Source organism: Passer domesticus, chromosome 9, assembly GCF_036417665.1.
Source record: "Passer domesticus isolate bPasDom1 chromosome 9, bPasDom1.hap1, whole genome shotgun sequence".
Lineage (NCBI taxonomy): Eukaryota > Metazoa > Chordata > Aves > Passeriformes > Passeridae > Passer > Passer domesticus.
Genome location: NC_087482.1, coordinates 43,490,409 through 43,508,208, shown reverse-complemented (window position 1 = coordinate 43,508,208; position 17,800 = coordinate 43,490,409). Strand labels below are relative to the sequence as shown.

The following is a 17,800-nucleotide window of genomic DNA, read 5'->3' as shown; positions in this document are numbered from 1 at the left end:
ATGGCTAATTGTCCCTGGCCAGCAGGGCCACGTGCTGAGCCCCTCTCCAGGGAGTCTCTGGTATTTTCAGGGTTCCCCACACGGAGGAGGAAATGAGAATCTGACTCCATGTTCTTAGAAGGCTAATTTATTATTCTATATATTCTATATTCTTATGCTTATTCTATTCAGAATGCTATACTAAACTATATTAAAGAATAGAGAAAAAATACAGACAGAAGGCTACAAAGAATGATGATGAAACTCGTGACTCCTTCCAGAGTCCCAACACAGCCTGGCTGTGATTGGCCATGAAGTTAAAACAATTCACATGAAACCAGTAAAACAACCAGCTGTTGGAGAAACCATCTCCAAACCACATTTCAAAGCAGCAAAACACAGGAGAAGCAAATGAGAGAATATTGTTTTCATTTTTCTCTGAGGCTTCTCAGTTTCCCAGGAGAAGAAATCCTGGCGAAGGGATTTTTTTGGAAAATGTGATGGAATCTTTGGGGTGGCACTGACCAGGAGGGGGTTGGAGTTAATGAAGAAATCAGCTGCCAGTCTGCAACATCTTTTTCCCAAGGTTGAGCTGGGAAATACTGGTGCTTTAATTACAGTGGTGACACTGCTTGGGATGATTTAGAGTTATTATTATCCAGGAATTACTTTGTGGCACCTCCAGTGGCTGTGTGACATCCCTGTGGCAGCTGAGCTCAGGTGACAGACCATGGTGTGCAGTTACCTCTTGGCCACTTCTGTGGCTGTGCTCTAGGTGTGGGACAGCAGAACAAAATACAACTCAGTATTTTTGAAGAATTACATCTGTTTGCATCAAACTAAAGCTCATTCCAAAATCAAAATAACAACTGGACTCTTATCCTGTTTCGTTTAAAAATGAAAATCAGGTTTTAGCCTGAAGTAGGAGCCTTGCAGCTTCAGCTGAAACATTTCAATATTCTCATTTAATGAGTAGATTGGAATTGCAAGATATTGTGTGTGTTTGTCTCACTGCTCTCATTGTTCTGGGCTGTTCCATACACACAAGTTGCATGCCTGATTACCTGCACAGCAGGCTGAAAATTGATCTGGTATATTTTAGCTATAAAATAATTCACCTTTTATGCCAAAACAATTAATGTTGTACATTAGTTTCAAATTAGTGTTGCCATTATACTCTGGAATATAAAATTAATTTCCGGGGATGTGTTTTTCACTTTTTGTAGCTGGACTTGCATTCCCATCAGGCAGTTTACATTTGGTATAGACAAAAATTCAGCCAAAAGAGTTCTTCTGCAGAGTTCAGGTGAAATCCCAGTGTCTGGGCAAACACTGCACCTATTTTGAGCAGATCTCACTGTCTCACATCACTCCTGCAGGCCACGGGTCAAGCCCTGCTACAGAGGTTTTGTAATTGTCATTATTTTTATATAGAGAACATGAACAAAAAGTAAATACCAGCCCCGTTTGTTCTCTGAAGTGTGACTGCAGCTAAAGACTTTTTCATTATCAGTGATAGAACTACTTGAATGCCAACAGCCCAGGCTCCCCTTGGAAATGCAGTCTGAGCCCTGGTTTGGTTTGTTTTTCCCAGCTGCACACACCTAGGATAGTTTTTAATTTCTAGCATTGAATATTTGCAGGAATACACCCCAAACCCTTGAAAAGATGTACAGTTTATCTCAGATAATATTCTAAACTGGTTTTCCATTGCCAAGATGCTGCCATTTCTGACAGAGGCACCTCGTGACATTTTAAGCTCCAGTTTACAGATATGTTATGGGAGCACACAAACACCTTGCCCTGCACCTCCAGAGCAGAAGGGTTTTATTTGGAAAGGAGCCTTTAACATTTGCCAGAAGAAAAGAGGGAGATGTTACTTGGTTTATGGCACAGGGAAGGCAGCACCAAGAGCAGCTGGGGGAGGATGGGGTGCTCAAAGTGCTGAGCTAAGTGCAGGAAAATTGGCCCCAGTGAGAAAGAAAAAGTATTGAGGAGAAGCTTGAAGTAATTTATGTCAAATAAAACCAATTATACCCCTGGGAGCACTGGCATTCCATTATCCCAGCCCCACAGCAGTGTAATCCAAGGATTTGCCTGCAGGGAGGTGAGGACAGTTTGCACCCCAGAGCATCCTCTGGGACCTTGATGCACTTTGACCTCATTAATTAATTTCCTGCTTTTAGCTAATTTGTCTGCCCTTTCCCAGAGGTCCTGTGCAGCCAGGGCTGCAGCAGTGGTGACAAATGGACATTTTGGTGGGTGGTTGTCCCACAAAACCCAGCCTGAATGCTCAGTGTGAGCTCTCAGAGCTCCTCCCTCCTGAGGGATGCTCGTCCCCAAACTCTGCTCCCTTTCCTGCCATTTCATCACACTTGCAGCTGAAATTGGGCCAAATGATGAACTAATTGGTTTCTGTCTTAATTAGGGAGTCTGTTATTATCCTCTCAAAATCAGTGTTACTTTTCCATCACTTTTAACCTAAGGTAGATCATTCAAAATAGCTGTTTCCATGCTTTTAATTGCAGTTTCTGTCATTGCTAAATTCTGTCTGATTACCTCCTTGGAAACAGTTTTCCAGGAGCCACGTGCCATCCTGTGGGATAGGAGACAGCCATTGGGAGACACAAAATTCCAGGGTATTTCAGCTTCTCCTTGTGTCTCTGCTACAGGATATTGTAAAATCAGAGCTGGAGAAGCCCATTAAATAATTGGGATTTGGGCATCAATGACTGACATGAAACCTCTTTATGGTTTGGTGGTTGGTTGTTTCTGTTAGTTTGGGTTTCTGGATTTTTTGGGGTTTTTCTTCACCTTGAGGTCTTGTTCAGTCAGCTCCATGCTCCCTAAAATCAAAATTTTCATTTCTTACCAGCTTTATTTTTGGAAACACCCACTTGGCTAAATCAAATCCAGTCATTTTGGAACATTTTAAATCTGGTTCAGAAGAACATTGTTCACATCACTTACTTGTGGCTGTTTTAGAAGTCTCATTTAGGTGTGAATTACGGGGCTGGCAGGTAGGTATTAAGCAGGTATAAAGAAGTGATGGCCCAGAAGGAACAAAAGCTGACATTATTTATGCAAAAAGTAAATAAAATTAACTTTGTGAATTGTCCTTCTCCTTTTCATCATAGGTCTGTGTGCCTTTTTTCCCCCCTTAAACTTCTGCTTTTCCAACTTCCTGAATTTAATTACAGTTTGGGATTTCCAGCACTGCTGTTGCCACTGAAATTCTGTCTACAAGAAGTAAAATCACCCTGGTTCTGTAAATAATCTTCCAGTGAAGTGTTTCAGTCTCACTTAGAAGAAATGTGTCATTTCTTTAAATTCTGTAGTTATAAAATACTTTAAACTTAATTTGAAGCCATATTTTCAAAAGGATGTGCATAAACTTAAGCCTTGACTTTTAACATAGTTAAAAACCAATAAATGTGTGGCTTTTACCCCATTGTGTTCCTTTAGCAACAGTAATTTGGGGTTTTTTAAGGTTCATAAATAGCAGGAAATGACCCTGGTAAAACCCAAAGGCCATGGTGATTTAATTGTTGAATTTCATAAAGAATTCAGGTTTAAAAATGACAGGTAATTTTATAAACATTTTTTTAATTGAGCACTTAGGTGCACAAAAGGGCTGGAACAGTGTGAACATGCTGAGTGTGTTGGAAACTGCACAGTAAATAATAATCAAATAATGCAAAATAAAGAGAAGCCGCCAACCAAGACGCAGTAAACAAATAAAAATTGAGTAATAACTGTAATTTCCAATACCTTATCCATGTATGGTCGCCAAATAAGGAAAAAATGCATTGGAAAGCAAAGGCTTAGAACTCAGAGGAAGCCCAGGAGAGACATATTACTTCCATTTATAACAGAAAATCAACTGAAAACTTGTAATTGACAGAAAGGGAGTGAGTTTGTGTCCCTGGAGGTGCCCTAAGATCAGCAACAGGCAAATGGTGTAAACATAATAAATCACACCACAAGTTGTTTAATATGATTTTTTTTTTATTTTGGAAAATAAGAGTGCAGTTTTGTAAAGGACAATAAATATAAAATGAGGTGGTGGGGCACAGGGATAGAAGTACCCCAGCCTTTTTTTAAGGGAGTCAGTGAAAATAAGTGTTGAATGGGGAATTCGGTTTCCAGGAGTGTTTATTCATGGGTTGAAGGACCCAATTAAACTGGAATCCACTTTGCACGGCTGCCATAATCCCAGTGACTGATTTCACTGGGTTCACTCTTGATTTACTTAACCCAATATCCTAGCAATGAAATGAAGCTGCTTCTTTTCCTGCTGCATCTCCAGATCTCCACACTGTTCTGAACATATTTTTTCTTTTTATTTCTCCTATTTTTTAAGCATAAAATAATATTTTGAGCAGGGAAATACAGGTGGTTCAATAAATACCAGAAGCACTAAAGCCTGGTGTCACCCGCGGCTGCCTTGTGGGGGTCTGAGTTTGGTGTGGAGGTGAAAATTGTGGTTTTTTGGTCCCTGATTTGGTGTGCAGCCCCTCCCTCAGCCCTGAGATCCCTGTGTCCACCCAGCTCTTGCAGAAATTGTTCCACTCAGTATTCTGCCTTTCCCATTTAGAAACATCCCCCATTCCTTGCTCCCTCAGACACCATGTAATCCCCTTCAAACTCCTCAGCTGTGCTCTTTTTTCTTTATTTTTGAAATAATTTAGTGCTTCCCTCTGCACTAATTCCCCCACTGTTTCCTGAGAAATCCTTGCTGCCTTCCTTTCCATAAATGAATTGCACCTCTGAGTTCTAGAGGAGGGAATTGTGGTGAGAGCCATTGGTGCTCCTGAGGAGATGCTGCAGGTCCACAGGGGTGATGCTCTTGCAGGTCTTTCCCTCCTTATGGTTCTGATTTTGGCAATAAATATTTCTAACATTTACTTATTTGTTTATTTATTTATTTAGATATTCATTTATTTTTATTTATTTCTAGTATTTCTAACTGTGACAGAAGTTTAACTCCTGAGCCTGTTAATGGTTGGCACAGGCCACTGCTGCAAAATTATCATAATGGAAGGGGTTTAAATATTGATAGAAGAAAATTAAATGCAGGTTAATGATCAGCCGTTTCATTTGATGCCTTTTTTTGCATTAGCCGGCCTATAAATATCTTAATAATTTCATTTATTGAGTGGTTTTTTTCACCTGCAGAGTTTTACCTTGTGTTGAATTGTCCTGTTGGCTTTGGCAGCCTGGGGAGGGGTTGAGGGTTCAGGATGTGTCACCTTTTTGTTTTGTGCTGCACCCAAACTTGTGCCCCCTGAAATTAAACCTGTGCAGGAAGGGCTGATCTCCATTTCGTGGGGGCAGTGCCAGTGCTGCAGACACTGCGCCACAACAGAGGTCAGTCAAGCTGTAATCATTGCTAATTAGCACTTCCAGAAGCTGTAATCTTTGTATAAGTGCCACGTGGGTGAAAAAAATTATTCCTTGCCTAGAACACCATTAAAAATTTATTTTCCTTTGATCCTGCAGGAAATGAATGAGACAAACACGTGGCCTGGCACAGGAAGGGGCTTTTGCCAATTAAAATTGGCCACACAAGGCTCAGAGGATGCTCAGGAAACAAAACAAATTCAGTGGATTTTTTTGCCAAATCTCTTGTTTTCTCTTTCGAACTGTGGGGTTTTTTTTTCCCTTTCAAATAATCATAATGAATAGTAGTGAGTGCTACTTTGCCACATCACACAGAAATGCTTTTAATGGAGTTTTTATGGATTTTTGTATGAAAAAAATAATTTTGCTGTGTGATGAGCCCTACTGGGAATTTAGGCTTCTTCTGAGATCCTTATCACGTGGATCCTGCTGTCCTGTTTCTACCTGCTAATCATATGGCTGAAGAGTTAAGTAGCTACTGAATGAATAATCTTTCCATTTTAGCAAAGTTTGCTCTCTTTTTTTCTGTCTGCTCCTATTTCCGTGCATGTTAAATTTAAAAAAAAAAAAAGAAAAGGAGATTTAAACATGCCTGCTAATATTCTGGATTTCTTTTGCCTTTTATTTTCTTATGCTGGAGGAGATGGTGAAGAAAAAATGTGGGGTTTTTGCAACTTTCTGGTACTTTTTAAACTGTATTTTTCTCAGTCACTGGCTCTGTTTGTTACACAGTAAAGTACTGTAAATAATGCAGTGTACTGTATTTGCAGGGATCCAGGAAGGAAGGAATGATGAATCCGACTCCATGTTCTCAGAAGGCTAATTTATTATTTTATGATACTCTATTATATTAAAGAATACTATACTAAACTATGCTAAAGAATACAGAAAGGATACAGACAGAAGGCTAAAAAGATAATAATGAAACTCGTGACTCTCTCCAGAGTCTAGACACAGCTTGGCACTGATTGGCCATTGAGTCAAAATAATTCACACCAGAATCCAATCAAACAGTCACCTGTGGGTAAAAAATCTCCAACCACATTCCAAAGCAGCAAAACACGGGAGAAGCAAATGAGATAAGAATTGTTTTCCTTTTTCTCTGAAGCGTCTCAGCTTCCCAGGAGAAAAATCCTGTGTGAAGGGATTTTTCAAAGAATGTGAATGCCACAGCAGTGCTGCCAAATACAGCAATAAAGTGATCTTTGAAGGAAAAAAAGATGGAAAAATCCTATCAAACACCTTTGCTTGTGTGCTTTCCCCACCCAGACTTGTCCTTTGCCTGGATCTTCAACGAGTACCCGTCGTTCGTGCAGGAGGACAGCCGGCGCTTCGTGTCCCAGGAGACAGGGCACCTGTACATAGCCAAGGTGGAGCCCTCCGACGTGGGCAACTACAGCTGCGTGGTGACCAGCAGGGCCAGCAGGAGCCCCGTGCTGGGCTCCCCCACGCCCCTGGTGCTGCGCACCGACGGTACGGCTGCCAGGGGGCCTGGGGCGTTCCCAGCATCGCTGGCTTCCCGGAGTTCTTGGCTCTTGAACCATAAATTCTCATGTGTTGTGCTGTCATTGTCACCTTTGTAATGAAGGGGTGGGGCCATTGTGGGGCTAAGCATGATTTGTTGCTCAGATGAACATCAGGCTCAGAGGCCGTGAGGTTTTGGACAAGCAAGAACTTGGTCATAGCTCAGAGTAGTCACAAATTCTTTGACACAAGGCAGTATAGAACTTCCTAAACCGATGGACACTTTCCACAGGGTTTATTTTGCTTATCTAACCTATCACTTTTACTTACTTCTGCTGCACTGTGGATACTTTTATCCAATGGGCTGTTATCACATGTACACACATATATTTCTATTGTAACTTCTATTTCTGTAATTTTTATTCTCTAACTTCTATTTCTATAATTTCTATTCTATAACTTCTATTTCTGTATTTCTGTTATTTATTCCATTCAACCCCACATTTAGATTATAAACCCTTCACCATTTTATCAATACAGTTTCTCACTTAAGAGATAGTCTCACCTACATCTATAGAAACAGAAGTTTATGATTTTCCTGCTTAATGTCTGTGTATTGTATTTTTACATCAATCCAAGCTTCTCTCAATGCTGCAGATCAAATCCTTCAGTGTCTGTGGAAGTTTCTGTTTTTCCAATTCCCGCAGTCAAACTTTCTTATAAGATAAGCTTTGTTGCATCCTAACTCTGTCTCTGATCTCACTGTGCTTCCCTTTATAAGCAGATTGTCAGATAAATAATCTTGAATTGCAAGAGAGAGAAAGAAAACCCTTTGAAAATCACCTTCAAAATCTGACCTTCTCAATTGTCTGACGCAGGTGTGATGGGGGAATACGAGCCCAAAATAGAAGTTCAGTTCCCTGAGACGCTGGCAGCAGCCAAAGGCTCCACTGTGAAGCTGGAGTGCTTTGCACTGGGAAAGTAAGTGTTCATCTCACTGGAAGCTGAAGCACCTTTGGGCTCACCTGCACAAGGGCTGTGGGTTCTGGTGTTTCCCTGATTTTGGTCATCACAGCTCCTGCCTTGAAAGGAGAGGGCAAAGACTCTTGGAGTGTGGTTTGATTTTGTTTAGAATTAAGATGTGTATGTTGGCAGCACAGGAATTTACATTTCATTTCAAATTAACTCCAGTGTGGTTTTGCATATGACCTTTGAGCTAAGTCTCCTTTCTTTGTTCAAGGAAATGGTGCTGAAGTCTGTGAGAATGTTGTCTGAATTTTCCCCTTAAATGTACTTGATGCTTTCATAATATTGTTCTTTCTTTATAGCTAAAATAAAGATTGAAATGCATTTCTCCTCTGAATGATGCTTCACTCACAGCTGATATCTTTTCTCTTTCACAGATGATCTGAGAATGCATTTGTGTTTCTGTAAATGTATTTATTTACCAGTGTGGGCTTTGTTTGCAGGCAGTTTGTCAGGTGCCCATATCAGACTGATAACTTGATCACACACTGTTGCTTTGGCTCCCTGCAGAGGGGAGGCAAACTTTGCAAATCAGAGAATTAAAGGCTGCTGGAGGATGGCAATTCCAATCCTTGCCTGGATTCTCCCTCCATAGAAGAAGCCACTGGTAAATCTCACCCATCCTCTGGGGAGGCCAGTGCTGATTTACAAGAAATGTTGCAGTTATTGGGCGTTCACAGAGTTATTCCTGACAAATTTGGGACCACAAATGCAGCGTAGGAATCAGCAGGGAATGCAAATCAGGTGCCTGAGTGTCTGACCATCTGTCATGTACAGTGTGGTTACTGCTTTTAACACAGCCTGCAAGTCACTGCTGAATTTAGTTTGCTTTAAGTATCTCATTATGACAATCAAGGGCTTTAAGCAAAACTGTTTAAAATCTCATTACTCTCTCTTTAGCCCTGTGCCTCAGATTAACTGGAGAAGAACTGACGGGCTGCCATTTCCAAGTAAAATAAAGCTGAGGAAATCCAATGGCATGATTGAAATCCCTAATTTCCAGCAGGAGGACGCAGGGCTCTATGAATGCATTACTGAAAACTCCAGGGGCAAAAACATTGCAAGAGGACGTCTCACTTATTATGGTAGGACACCTCTGTTCTGTCTCTCCCACCTTTCTTTGCTCATGAAACACAAACTGCTCTGGGCTACTCTGGGATTTCCACTTTCTGCAGTTCCATTTGCGCTTAAAAATCCATGGTATTTAAGTCCTTCCAGAAAATGAGAACTTCTGCAGCAGTTTCTTGGTAAGGTCTCTAAGAAATGGCTTAAAAGCTCACAAGGATTGCTGAGACTAGAGCAGAGTGTGCTTGGGCTTGGTTTTTTCTCTGATGGAAAGACATTTATTTTTTTTTTAGAACATTTCTTCTTGGTCCATTGGTGAAACCTTCAATTTTCAGTCAATTGGATTTATTTGGGGGATCATTTAGACCTCCCATTTATGGGAAGTACAAATTTTGTCTTGCTTTCTGAAAAGATTACTGATGGATATTCTCAATCCTGTGCTTTCAAAACAGCCAATTTTATTTTAAAATGAGTAAATAAATGGGAGGATATAATCCAGTATAGGAAATGAAATAATATGAAATTTTATAGCTGGGAAAAAAGCAGTCTCTTGTGCATTTAAGGCTATAGAGTGAAATGAGTATCAGCAAAGCACACTGGTGGTGGTGTAAAGCGAGAGTGATTTGCAACAAAGTGGTAATTGACAATTTTTGTTAAAGCCAGATTTCAGCAAATATAATTTTCTTTACTTCAATGGCAATTTAAACAGTGATTCTGACTCTGCCTTGGAATGTTTCCCTCATGGAGGAATATTTGAGCAAGGAGATGGGTTTTGAGTTGGGTAAGGCACAGAGCACAGCTCCTCTGCAGCTGGGAGCAAGTTCTTTACTGCCTCTCCATGGGGAGCTGCTGCCTGGTAGAACACACAGATTTTGCTCCTTGAAGATTTTAGTTTAAGGCACAATAGATTTTATACGGAGGAAGGAAAATTCTTCTCCCTGACAACTTCCAAATTAATCTTTACACTGAATGAAGGCTCCTTTGTTGGAAATTTCAGGGTCAGGTTGGGCAGGGGACTTGAAGCAACACGAATTTCCCAGGCACTGATTGTAATTATGACTTTTTGAGAAATTCTATGATTGACATAGGGCAATAAATCCAGCATGCTTCACCTGCCAGTGTCCTCTGCCATGACAAACTTGGCACTGTGCATTTTATTTTTAAATAAAATTTACAAGTTTTTATTAAGTGACCTTAATAAAAGGTCACTTTTGCATGAGAGTTCCAGAGTTGGGGTTTGTACATCATTTTGGTTCAACGTTCCTATGGCAGTGTTAAATCAGGGCAGTTGTGAGACACATCACTACATCAGATATAAATTAGAGTAGATAAAAAATGGATAGAGAAATTAGATATAAAATAGAGTGCATTTGTTCATCCTTGTAATTCCAGCATTGGCCATTCCTGGGGTTCCTGCCCTGCTGCCCAAATTCTTCTTTGCTCATTAAAAGGCCACAGAGCTGAAATAAAGGATGCTGCTAATGAACAAAAGCAGCCCATCTGCAGGAATCACTGTGAACATTTTCAGTGCAAATCTAGACAGGGATTTGAGCCCTCAGATGGAGTTCCTTCTCCAGTAGGAAGGGCTGCCCATGTCAGGAGTCATCCCTGGTCTGGATGTTTATCTTGAGAAGAATAATGAGAGCAGTAATGGCAGTAATGGCACTCCAACTGTTTCATTTCATTTGTTCTGCTTCGTGGAACCCATTCTGCAGAATTAAATAGATTTAAGTAATCTTTCTTATTTTGGTGCTTGCTTTGTTGTTGCAGTTAGAATTCCAACAAGCCTGGATTTGGGATAAGAGCATTTACAACTTCCTTTGATAATTTGAAGTTTTATAACTGAAGATAATATCTTCTGATGGTTTGCTACCTCATCTGGTATCAAAGCCCAGAAATCTGTCTGGGGAAGAAATCTAACCACATCCCACTCAGCCTTCCAATAAAAGATCAATATTTAAGGAAGTTGTTCTAAAAGCAGATGAGGATTTGGGGGAAACTAATGCAATAAACTGGAGACACAGAGTAAAAAATCACCCATCTGCCAGAAAGCACCAATGCTGTCAAAAATCCACAAATCTGCTATTTTTAGGGAATGGTGGCTGGTGTTAGAACACTTCACTGGTGGACGTTTAAGGCGTGTCTGCTTATCAGACATAGAAAAAGATAAACATTACAAAAGTACAAACATCTTTTTATTTCAATAGTGACAACGTTAATTTTCTTCTGGGCAGAACAAAGCACATTTCTGCCTGACCCCAAAAAAAAAACCCAGTATGAGAAGGATTTGGGTTAATGTTTTGCAAGTTGTCATGGTGAAATAATGTGAAGAAGAAATCTTTAGGCAGAAAAAATATTGATAAAAATCGTTGATGTGCCTGAAAAATAGATTTTTCTTTCTTTGCAAACTGTAAGGATTCTTTGTAAATGTAACATAAAGCTGGTCCTAAACCAAAGCTTAAAACATTCATTGTTCTGGTACAAAGTGAAACACTCTGATTTGTTTTATGAGCTGAAACTGCAAAGTTTGAAATCTGAAAATCAGGTTTTCCAGTTCATAAACAGTTTGGTTAAAAGCCTTCCTTTTTCATCCAGTAATGAATTATTGGATGAATTATTATGAGCCTTGAAGCCACAAAGCCCTGAGCACAGGCTCAACTTCAGTCCTGTCCATAGTCAGTTTCCCAAGAATTCCCATAAATCTGTCACATCTGTGACTCCTGAAAGAAATGAAATGAGTCTGTTTTCTTATAATTATGGTGTGTTTTAAATATAGCTCTTAACCTATAGTTGGCATTGATAATTAAAATAGATATTCTAAACCAGATATTCTGGGTTCACTGCAATACTCACAGACTATTAATCTTCCTTTTCTCTCCTGAAGGATTTTATCAAGAAAAGCCTGACATCAAATGTTCTGATTTTTGTCCTTTTTACTGTTCCAACATTTGTTAAATGCCAGTTTTCTACTCAGGAGAGTTCAGATTGAGCTAAAAATAGGAGAAGATTATCCAACTTTGATTGAATGTAGAACCTGAAGATTTAAATAATTTGCTTTCCCTTTATTAGCGTGTTCGTTTGTCATCACTTTTAGCTTCCCACAAAGAGATAACAGAAAAAAAAGAATCCAGGGAGATGTTTCATGGCAGAGAAAAATGAGAGGAGATGAAACAATTGTATTTTTGTGTTTTAGGATGCAATTAAACATGAAGCACGGTAAAGATACGTAAAGCAATTAATTTAAAGTATAATTAAAGGAAATATATTTTAATTAGCCCATGCTGATATACCAGAAGTCCTGCTTGGCAGTACCAAGGTAAATGTTTGACACGGAGAAAGAAATTCTGCTGCTGTTCTCCTTTTGCTCTGCAGTGCTGGTCTGTGATAACAAAGTCCCCCAGGAATTAGTAGGATCTACCTATTTTTTTTACTGTGTTAAAAATACTGGTATATTTTGGGTTTTTTAAAAAATAATCTACCAGCAAAACTAAACTGAAATTGTTACTTGTGTATGTGGAAGAATATCTCTGTTTAAAGGTTTTATCTGATAATCTTGTGCTTGGCATGTCTTCAAAACATCAGCAGCAGAGTTACAAATGACTGAGTAATATCAGTGAGTTGCTGAGTTTGATCACCTAGAGTTTAATTGTTAATGCTGTCTAATAATGTAATTTTCTTGCTGCCCAGACAAACAGGTTTTCTTCTTTTACATGCTAAAGCTTTTCCCAGTGATTTGGAATTACCTGTTGCTTGAGGGCACTCTTATTTTCCAGTGGGAGCCAGAAAATGGACATTTTCAGAGATGTGTCAGCTGCTTCTCCAGGCCCAGCTGGCTCAGCAGAACAAAAGTGATTTGTGCTTGAAGTCCTTGGAGTTTTGAAATGAAGTAAGGGTTTGTCAGTGGGAGTGTCAGAGCCTGTCTTTGAGGCAGGAAAACTGCAGGTTACACTTTTGGGGTGGGTTTTTCCCCCATTTTCCTCACAACTTCCTCTCTTCTGCTCTGCAAAGTTCTTTCTGCTCTGATTTTCTTGCCCAACTGCTGAGCTCCCCGGAGGTGTTTCAGAGATTTCCAGCCCAGCTTTCATGGTGAAATGTCGAAGTGCAAGAGTGAAAAGGGAACATCTTGTGTGAGTCTTTGTTCTGGAGGAGCTCCCCAGGGGCTTTGGCTCCCAGCAGAGCACAGAACTCCCTGCAGGAGTCATGGCCCTGAAGTTCTGCCTTCCCTTCCCTCCATTCCCCATGCCTGTAGAATTAAAAACAGATTTTTGTTGGATTCTCTCACTCTGAAGGAAATAATACATAAAAAACACATGTTTTGATGCACTGTGCGTGGTTAGCCCACAAATAACTCACAAATCCCAGCACTGGAAAGCCTCTGGAAAATGTCACTTCTTCAGCCAAAAGCATCCCTGCAGTTGGTCTTCCTTCACATCAACCCCCAGGACATGACAAAGGATTTTGTAAAACCTGAAAAAATGGTTCTTCCTTCCCTTTTGGCCTACAGGGAGGGCCTGGAGTGTAATGAAGCAACAGTTGTTTCCTGCAGGCTTAACTGGCTGGGAGAGCAGGGTCATCATAACCAGCAGGAAAGATGAGAGAGGCCTCTCCCTGGGATGCTTTTTATGAAGTTACACACTTGTTCTCTCCTTGCCTCTGGGACCACGAGCACTGCGAGGAATATTTTAGGCTGAAACAACTGAAGCAAAATCCAGGCTGGTGCTTTTCCAAGTGACTGGCCATGGAGCTGACGGCTAACCTGCTTCAGAAAATCACTTACCTACAAGCATTTCGTCCTGGGGGAGCTCCAGATGAATCTTTCATGAAGATTGCACAGCAAGTTCCCAAGAATTCTTAATATTACCCCAAAATACAGATTCCTGTCACAGCCTCTAACCCTGCACTGTGAACTCCTTTAAAATTAACTTCCAACCTCTTGGCTTATAGGACAATATCTTTTTTTTTTTAATCTCAGCAAGGATGTGCTGCCTGCTCATTCCTTGCTTTAGGAAGAAGTGACTCCTTTTCTCTCCTCAGGAAGATCCAGGTTTCACAATTACTCTGCAGCAGTTCCAGGAGAAAATGAGGCTTTGTTACCAAGTCTTCCTTCAGGAGCACAGACGTGGCAGTGATGGTGGGATCAGATCTTTTGGGCTAAAATCTGCCTGGCAGTGACTTGAGAGGAATAAAGCTGTTTATTCAGAGTCCTTCAGGTGTCCTCAGGCAGAGCTCAATAAAAATGGGCAGTGCTGGGCTTGGCAAGTCCTGCTCCTGTTTTGGGAGGGTATCAGAGCAGTATCAGAGCTCCTTTCTGATTTTCTGACTTGCTTTCTGCACATGAAGCACCTTTATCCTGGCCAGGACTCAGAGTATTCCCAGCTGGAATTGCTCCTTTTCAATTTTGAGCTGGTTGGTGGAATTGTTCTCTTTCAAGGACAGATTGAAAATGGTGCTTTTCTTCCTGCTCAACTCCTCCAGCAGGAATTGGAAGAGAAAAAGAGCCTTCCTCCAGGAAATCACTGAAGTCTCCATCAGCACTGTCTTGTGCACGGACAAGCAGCAGGAATTCCTCACCCTGGCCTTGGGAAGCTGTTCTGTGCATTTCTGCTTTATTGTGTTGTGTGGGAACTTGGGAAAGCCTCCTGTGGAGACTGCCTGACACAGTCCTGAAACAAGATCAGATAGACAATGATTTTTAATTGGTAGAATTGAATCCAAGAGCTTTAGACTTGAAAATAGATTATATTTAACCTGCTTTAAAGTGGAGATGGGCAGCAGATGTTAAATATTCCACATGTATGGATGCATCAGTAATTCAAGCACTGCTGAATGTTGCATGAATATTTAGGTGTGCAAAGTTCTCATTACATGGAGCCCTGAGCTTTCATTCCCTTGACACATGTGGGACAAATTCTCCCAGTGATAATGGGGGATGAAGCAAGGGCTGGCTTGAACTCCAGTGTTGTAACTTGGACTTTGGAGTTATTGTAACTGGTATTAATCCCAGTTAATACCAGTGAAATTGTACATCCATGTGACAGAAAGATCAGGTCATCCTGTATTTTGCAGCTGACCTTGATAAAAGAGGGTGAAAAAAATAAATTATCCCCAAATCTGTGAAAGGTGTTAATCCTCATAGGGATGTGAAAAAAAAGTAATATTCAGAGGGTTTCACTGTCAGCAAATATTGGTTGAATTCCAGTATTTATTAGTAGTTAAAACCTCAGTGAATACATTTTAAGAAGTTCTTCTGTAAGGAGTTAACCCTAAATATGGATGCATAAATCATAACTAGATTAATAATCATTATCATAAAAGCCTGGTGCTGTGCATGGTCGTGTTGAGGTCTTTTCACTGCATTGCAGAGCCTGGGATTGAGAGGAAATTTCCATGCTAGGAAAGAAGGAATGTTTTAAAATGGAATTAGTGCCAGCCCTGACCCAGGCCTGGCGTGGCTGGTGCTGTGGCAGTGGAAAGGTTCAGCTCTCAGCTGTGCCCACCTCCCTCGTGCCCATGGGCAAATCATTAATTTCCCTGGCCTGAGTTAATTGCTGCTGAACTCCAGTGTAGTGGGAAGTTCAATGGGAATTAATCTGACCTTCTGTCCTTCCTGAACTCATGTAGTAAATAATGTTTTCTGCATCACCAGGGACTTGTTTTCTCCCTGCTGTTTTCACATGTGTGTCTTCACATGGAGATTTTCCTGAATTACTGACTTAAGAGGAGCAAATTGTCTCTGGAAAATTCTTTGCCCATAGCTGAGAGTTTGCAGCCAAGTTTCACCCTGCTCTTTCATCTGTTTTTTCCATACACACTGTCCAGAATTTATCTTTTCTTGGAGAAATAGCATAGGCTGAGATTATAAACTTTCTAGTGAATTAAATAAATTCAAAGAAAATGCAAAAATTATCTGTAACACAGTGTTGAACTGATGTGTGAAACAGCACTAAAGGAATAAAAATAAATTACTGTTGTCTTTCATGCACTGATGTTTATATGCCAAGTGAGCTTTCTCCTTCCTGTGAAAGCTGTAATGGATGTTTTAAATATCTTTACAGTTTTAACTGTATTTTGGGTAATTCTGAAGGATGTCTGGTATTATTGCTTCAAATTTTGGCTTAAAAAACCAGTGATTTTTATGGACTTTATTCTACTGGTTTGCATTACTCAAATTCTGTGCCAAGACTTCTGCTTTCAAAAACAATCTCATATATCCATGTTTTCATGCAGTTAAGTGCTGCCTTGCATTAGAAAGCAATTTAAATGGTATTTAGCACTAAGGCTGACATACCATTATTTTTTTTTAAGACTTAAAGGATTCTCTTCAGCATTAATTTGATGATTTAGCCACATCACTTATTTAATTTCAGTCTTGCCATTAATGTCTTTCTCTTACATTTGCCTCGATTGCAAAGTGATGTTGTTTAATCATTAGTGATTTTAATATTGGTTTCACTAGTCCAGCTTTAGTGATCTGTACTCTCAGTTTTCTTCGGGTTTAGTGCTCATAATAAAAATGTGTAAGAGGAATAATAAGTGATTTGTTTCATTGGGGGCTTGGAGCAGAAGCAGTGGGAAGCTCTGTTGGTGCAGATGAGTCTGTGCAGAAAATGGATGAGTTCTGTGCCCATTAACCCTTTGATTGTCTTCAGGAACAGTAACTTGTGGGGGTCTTTGTTGTGTGCTTTACCTGCAGCAAAGCCTCACTGGATCCAGAGCATAAAGGACGTGGAAGTTGCTGTGGAGGACACTTTGTACTGGGACTGCAGGGCGAGTGGGAAGCCCAAACCATCCTACAGGTGGCTGAAGAATGGAGAGCAGCTGGCAATAGAGGTAACATTCTGTTGGGAAGAAGTGGTGCTGTGTAAAATTAGCAATATCCATGCAAATAAGAGAATCCAGAGTTTTCTGGTATTAATCAAGAGAAGTTTTGATATGGGGTTTGTATTTTTTGAGAGCATCCTGATGAAGCCTCAAAGGCTGCAAAGACAAATTATGTATTACAGAAATATTCCAGCTAAAAGCAGATTCACAGCAGAACCACAGAAAGAAACATGTAAGGAGTGACTGGAGAAGGAAGTTTAATAAAGTTATAAATAAAGAACTATAAATAAGAGATGGAGAGCTTGAATTATTTTACTATATTTGCAGCTGGCGTTTCATTAAAGGTAGTAAGAAAATATTTTCCAACTTCTTGACAAAATTCAAGAGTTTACCACTACTTGTTGCAAAGAATGGAATACAAACAGCAACATAACATAGATATTTGCTTTAATGCAGGTGTCATAATAAATTAATTGAAATTAAATGAAATTAATGCATTTGGTAACAGGGAAGAGAGGTTGAAGTTAGAAGGGGAAAGGTCAGAAATGCAGAACAGGATCTGATACCCCTTATTTATGGATTTTAAGTCTCAATGCTCTGTTGGAAAGCAGCCCCATTCAGGTTATCAGGAATATGAACTCCAGGCACTTCTGCCCTTGGCCTGTGCCTTGTGCTCAGCACTGGATTTTGGGGCAGAAAGGGCCTGCTCAGGTGAATTCACTGGATGGCTCTGAAAAATCAGCAGAGCACTGGAAAGCATTTCTGAGATCCATGCTGGCTAAAAGGAGTGGTGGTGTTTTGTGGACAGGTTAAATGAGGGAGCACAAAATCTCCTCTGGGTGATTTAAGAGCATTGTTGCTGTGTCATCCAGAGTCACTGAGGCAATGGGCTTTTTTTACCTCAGGAGGTACAAAAACACCTTGGAATCACTCAGTCTCCTGTTTCTCCCATTTGGAGTGTTGCTGTCCAGCCTTTTGGCTGTGACTTCCCTTGGAAAGAGAGAGGGAGCTCTGGGAACCAGCACTGGCAGGGACCACAGGA

General features: G+C 40.3%; 1 protein-coding gene across 2 annotated transcripts in view; it reads left to right on the top strand.

Annotated features, from left to right (window-relative positions):
• The window catches only part of CNTN3 (contactin 3), a 94,732-nt gene that overhangs the window by 51,188 nt on the left and 25,744 nt on the right, over window positions 1–17,800 (top strand). For both annotated transcript variants that reach the window (XM_064433093.1, XM_064433094.1), the window contains exons 4-7: window positions 6,652–6,855; window positions 7,725–7,827; window positions 8,773–8,957; window positions 16,631–16,767. In XM_064433093.1, coding sequence (XP_064289163.1) covers window positions 6,652–6,855; window positions 7,725–7,827; window positions 8,773–8,957; window positions 16,631–16,767 — 629 coding nt within the window. The remainder of the gene's footprint in view (window positions 1–6,651; window positions 6,856–7,724; window positions 7,828–8,772; window positions 8,958–16,630; window positions 16,768–17,800) is intronic.